At 48.5% G+C, this 6,000-nt stretch overlaps 1 protein-coding gene across 2 annotated transcripts in view; it reads right to left on the reverse strand.

Annotated features, from left to right (window-relative positions):
* The window catches only part of Efna5 (ephrin A5), a 267,121-nt gene extending 261,413 nt beyond the window's left edge, over positions 1 to 5,708 (reverse strand). Inside the window, exon 1 of one of the 2 annotated variants that reach the window (XM_036173238.1) lies at positions 5,109 to 5,708. In XM_036173238.1, the coding sequence (XP_036029131.1) occupies positions 5,109 to 5,233 (125 nt within the window). In that variant the 5' untranslated portion in view covers positions 5,234 to 5,708. The remainder of the gene's footprint in view (positions 1 to 5,108) is intronic. The other variant, XM_036173237.1, reaches the window with a different exon arrangement.
* Between the last annotated feature and the right edge of the window lie 292 nt (positions 5,709 to 6,000).

Consider the following 6,000-nt stretch of genomic DNA (forward strand, 5'->3'; position numbering starts at 1 on the left):
CTAGCTCCTTTCATAGCAACAGGAGAGAAGGAGGTGCCATCTTTATCTTTCCCTATCCAACAGGAAACCAGGCCAGTGGGGAGACTGCAATGAAATGCCTGTTCAGAAGGTATTTTGCAAGATTAAACAGCAGAAAATCCAGGAAGTTAATTTGCCCAAATAGTTAAGTGTTGTTCCACCTAACCATGTCCCTGTAGTCACAGGGAAGCCCCAAAGCTATTGGGTATCAGCCACAAAATCAACCCGGTTAATACCACTCAAGTCACACATCTGAAGAAGTGAATTCCTAACTGTGAGACTAACTCTGATACCTTTGATCACTCACATTTTATTGCTATTGGTTTTGCATTGGAAATGCTGAGTGAGCCTACACAGCTACCTCACAGAGCACTGATGTGTCAGTCATCTTGACAACAGCCAGCATATGTTTTCTGCTAGTTTACTATGACAATAAAATAATACCCATAATGGCTGTGAAATAATAAACTCAGTAGCTAATTTTGCTCTGTAAAACGCCAGGAAAGATGGGCCAAACTCTAGAAAAGGACTAATTCTACAAATGTCTATATTTGAAGGAGAGAGGCGGGGAGGGAGGGTAGTATGGACTGCAAATCTCCTACACATGGACACACATAAGGACATGGGATATCCACCTAATGTAGAGTGCTTACATAACTCTGATATAAATATCAAAATGATAAAATTATCCCAATAGAGCTAATAAAATGATACATTATATGGCATAGAGTTAAATCTCACATGATGCCATTTATTTTTTTAAATTGTGTTTTGAACATATAAAGACATTACTTTAAAAATCTGAAACTTCAGAAATAAAGGAATCCTTTACAAATTCAGTCAGAGACCCCACTGGAAACCAAGGAAAGAAATCTCTCCTTCCCACTCACAACTAGTTCCTGGATTTAAACCTCGATGGTTTCACTTATTTGTCAATGAAAAAGGCATAGTGCCAGTGTTCTGGCACACATAATCAAACTGATGATGACCCAGATGTTTTTAAAATGAACCACGGGGTTTTGAAAGAAAAATACTCATGGGAATAGTCTTAGAGAAATATTAGCAGTCCTCTCTACTTAGTTATGTGCACAGGTCCCTAACATTCAGAAACACTCGGGACTGCTAGCCCACAATTCTGATCACTTTCAGAACTCCAGATGAGAACACAACCAGATCATGCGAGTGAGCTACTATTCGTGTGTGAGATGCTTGTAGTTCCTAAAGAAATAAAGGAATGAAAAAACAACAACAACAACAACAACTTGGTTGTTCTTAGAAGAGAATAAACTCTTAAACTGGTGACATTCAAACCTCAACAGAAGCAAATCACAGACTAAGGAGGGCTGGATTCCTTATATTTACAACCGCCTTTTTTTTTTTTTTTTTTTAAAACTCCCTTACCTACAATACAAATCAAAAGATATATTTAATGACTCCAGCATCACTGTAGCAAATACAGAAACTGAAGAGTAACTTTCACTAAACACACAGCTTTTAAGAGAATATTTGTTGCAAGCTTCGAATTGTTTACAGTAGTCTTCAGGTTAATGGACGTGTTCTTAATACCAAGTCATGTCTATTTGTATAAACGTGGCTACCAAGGGGGAATGCAAATAAAGTTTTATTATTTTAAGTTATCTTCGAAAGTTCCTTAAAATCTTTCTATGGTTTTAAGCTAAAGCAAATAGTTATACTCTTTTTGAGTAAGATTTTCATTGGGCAAATGATTCCCTTGCAGTCCAGCTAGAATGCAGTGTAACAGTAAGAGGGCTGTCCACACTTTTAGGTAAAACTCCAGCAAGGCTTCAAACTTGAGAAATGTGGAGGATGCAGTTAGGTAAATGTGATACAGTATTTCTATTCAGACTGTTGCCTCTTAGTTGCTATTTCACAGATTTGTGCCAATTTGATGCATAAAATCAATTGGGTTCACTGCCTAATAAATACTGGCATTTAAAAAGTTAGCAACATTTAAAAGCTGAATATCCATTTCCCAGAAGTGACCAGCAAGGAGAAGGGCTCTAACTGGAGACCTATTCTGACAGGGCATGAGTTTATATTTTCCTATAATAACAGACTTACAAATACTTAGAGCATGCATGCAAAGCCAGCAAGGATACTCCATAAAGTAGACAAAATTCTATCTGCCACAGAAGTTACTTCAAGAACATTTCAGAGTGAGCTGCCTAATGCTTATGACCAAGATATATTTAATTTTATTTCAACCTAAGTAAGCACAATTTCAAGAAGAATCTACTTGTATAAGTTAAAATACATTTACTTTGTCTACGGAAACTATCCATTCTCATCAGTTTAATGTGTTCACTAAACTTCTAAAAAAAAAAAAAAAAAAGGAATTTAAGTTCCAAGTAATATTGTCTACTTATTTTTCCAAAGGCTGAAGTCTGTTTATTACTTTATTGATTTAGCAAAATCTTGACACATCTGTAGAAGACCAAAAGTCAGGGTTAACGTACTTCACAAAATCATAATGTATATGAAAAATATACATTTAATTTGTAATACGGAATAAACCCACGCAAATTCTATGAAATGTTTCCTATCCCTGTGACAAAGTGTCGGTTTTTACTTCGAAATTACTTGATTTTCAAATGCCCCTTTGGGTTATATCAAACATAAAAAAGTGCATTTCACTTAATAAATCTGAATTAAAACTACCTACTTTTTAAAGTAAGTTTTAATGTGACAACATACCATCATAAATGCCTCCCTAAACCCCTAAGAATATTAAATGTTGGGTCTGAGAAAGGTCCCTGGCTCTTTCTTTGGTAGGTCATCAAACTGCTAATAATCAAGTAGTGAGGTATTTTCCACAGCCTTCCCGTTAGCATACTGGCTTAAGACCTACTCTTGGTATTCTAAAAGTCTGCAAATTCTAACTTCAAGCAGGTTCAAAACTACCGTGGCATCCTGAGAAAGAGTTTGTCTTTAGGCAGGGCAGATCTATTAAAAACCATGACCTATGACAAAAATCAATCTGCTAATCTCAAACTAAACAACGGTATCAAAAACATAAAACAGAGATAAAAAAAAAAATACCCTGCAACTTAGTGAGCCTAGCTTGACAGGTGAAGGGGGTGGGGGTAGGTCAGGCCGTTTTCTGCTAAAACCCAGGCCAACCTGGGGCACCCACCTTTCTAATGAATGAATACCAGGACAAATAGACTCCACGGAATTTTTCAGTGAAAACAAGACCAAAAATGTCTCAAATTCAAATAACGGACTCTACTGGATAAAGCCCTTAAGTTTAAAAATATTAGCTGATGTTCCATACAGGTTGCCCAACAAGGTTCAAAGAAGTCTACGCCAGGCAACGTAGACTTGCTTTTAACACCATCGCAACTGGAAAGCTTGCTCCGTTTGTCTTGTCAGCTTTAATAAAAGGCATATTCTCTGGCGGAGTGTCGTCTCTTTCTCTTTTCCTAATAGTGGTTAGTGGCATGTCAGGGAGGAAATAGTTTTCCATTCTAATTCCTCATAACACCCCTTTTCTTAAAAAGGCAAACTTTCAGGGATGTCTCCACTTGTGCTAGCTAGGCAGGCACTTAGGACTTTCGGCTACCTGGGTGTGACTGGGCCGGAGTAACAGGGCGGGGCGAATTCTCCCTAGGCTGGGCATCCCTTAGAGCGTTCCTGGAGACATCTGCTCTTCATCCCAGCTGACCCCAGTCAAGCAGGGAATCCTCACGAATTCAGACCGAGGGAAAGCTGGAGCCGCTAGAAAGGGCTGGTGGGAAACTGAATCGGAGGCGTCTGCTGGCCCCCTAGCCCAGAGCAGAAGATGCGCCACAACCACAGGCTTAGTCCTCGGCCTCCCGCCTCTTTTCCTCGTAACTTCCCCTTCGGCTCGGAGAAAAAAACCTATCATCCTAGGTACAAACCATACTGCTTCCCTCCCAGGACAGCACCAGTACCAGCCCACAGCTGGAAGCAGAGCGATGTGGGCCCAGCGGGCCCGACTGCCCGGTCCAGATCCGGGAGAAAGTAACGTTTGGGAATTCTCCGGATCCGAAAAGGTCTGCCTGGTGCTGGGGACGACCCTCCTCCCTTCTCCAGGGTCCAGAAACTCAGGGTGGCTGCGGCTGGCTGGGGCCCAGCAAGTGCGCTAGGGCAGTCCCCGGAACCCGCCTCCAGCCTCCCGCATAACCGGCGGGCTGCGGGGTCGCGGGCACACAGTTCCAGGTATCCGCGCGCGTCCCTCCAGCTGCGCAGCGCCAGGCCCCGGGGCGAAAGCTCCCACCTTCCGGCTCGCCAACTCCAGCAGCTTGCTCTGCACTCGTGACGTAACCCGGCATTCGATCAAACTTTCTGGCACCTTAAGCCCACTGGGGGAAAGGAGGGTGCCCGAGCTAGGAGAATCCTTTCCACCGCCAAGCGCGCTGGGCCTGAGCCGCCTGGTGTGTGTGTGTGTTTGGGGGGGGGGGGGGGGCGCCGCACAGTTTTCTGGCAGTTAAAAAGAACATTAAAACCTAAAGCTTCCGTTTCTCATACACACACACACACACACACACACACACACACACACCGCTTCCCCTAACCCGTGCGCTCTCTGCGCTCACAGGGGTAAAAGAAGGAATTATGTTTAAATTTAAAAAAAAAAAAAAAAAGACTTTGATGTTTTGCAGGTTCTCGGCCCTAGTCTTGCGCCCCCAGGCTCCAGGAGCGAACTCACGGCGGTACGCACCCAGAGCTTTTCCCAGACCCAAGCGCTGAGCCGGGATCCGGAGGTGCGAGCTAGTCTCCCCGGCTGGCAAGCGAAGTCCCTGGTCCCCGGCTCCCGCCCATTTCCGAGCCTTCCCCGCACCCCCTCGGAGGCAGCGGCTCCGCGCAGCCCTGGGGCTTCCGAGCAGCCAGCTAGCCGGTCCTGCCGCCGCAGCTTAACAAAGAGCGGCGCGGAGCGAGCGCTTCCCGCCGGCGCCCGGCAGCCAGCAGCGTCTGGCGACGCAGGCTCCGAGGGCGCGCGCTGCCTGCGGCTGGTGCGCGCGGCTCCCGGGCCGCCGCTGGCTCCCTGCTCCCGGCCCAGGCCCGCGGAGCCCGAGCTCTCGGCGCCCCCACCCCGGCCACCTTACCTGGGGTTGCTGCTGTTCCAGTAGACAGCGTAGCGGTCGGCGACGACTTTGGAGCCCGGGTCCTGGCTGAACACACACATCCAGAGCACCAGAAACAGCAGCGTCAACATCTCCACGTGCAACATCACGCCTGGCCAGCGGCGGAGCCCCCGACGCGCCACTCCGGGGAGAGAGCGGGGATCCAGGGGGAGGGAGGGAGAGGGGCGGAAAGAAGAGACCGGACGCCAAATAAATATGAATAAATAAAACGAAGGAGCGAGAGGAGCGCGGCGAGCGCGGGAGGAGGAGGAGGAGAGCGAGAAGAAAAGAAGGCAGTGGGTTGGGGCGGGGGGGGGGCACACAAACTCGCACCCCCACTGAAGGGCTCGGGAGGGGAGAAGAATCACAAGACGGAGAGACGCGTGCGTGTGTGCGGTGGCGGCGGCGAGGGCGGGGGAAGGGGTGCAGAGCTGTGTCTCGGGCGGCGGCTGCAGGCCGGTCACCCCGGGAGAGGGAGGTGCGTGCGGGGCCGAGCGGCGGCAGCGCGGGTCGGGGCGGGCGGCGGCGCACGCTGCACAGTCACCGGGAGTTGAGCGCCGCGGCCGCGGGGAGACATACACCGGCCCGCCGGGCCCGGCTCAGCGTCGGCGCCGCGGGTCTGCGCAGGGTTCCTCGGCTGCCCTGGGCCCTCGCTGTGCGCCCCGCTTTGCTCCAAGTTACTTTGGCGGCCGGAGAGAAACTGCGGGAGGAGGGCGCTGTGTGGCTCGGGGCGCGAGGGGTGGGGTGGGGGGTCTTCACGCTCGTGGCGGCCCCAGGAGGCTGGAAGCTGTCCGCAGCCTCCCTCTCTGTCTTGGCCCGGCGACCTACGCGAGCCTCGCAGGAGTCCTAGGTACTGCGGTACCCGGAGGTGCGC

The sequence above is a fragment of the Onychomys torridus genome, chromosome 23 (genome assembly GCF_903995425.1).
Source record: "Onychomys torridus chromosome 23, mOncTor1.1, whole genome shotgun sequence".
NCBI classification, from domain to species: domain Eukaryota; kingdom Metazoa; phylum Chordata; class Mammalia; order Rodentia; family Cricetidae; genus Onychomys; species Onychomys torridus.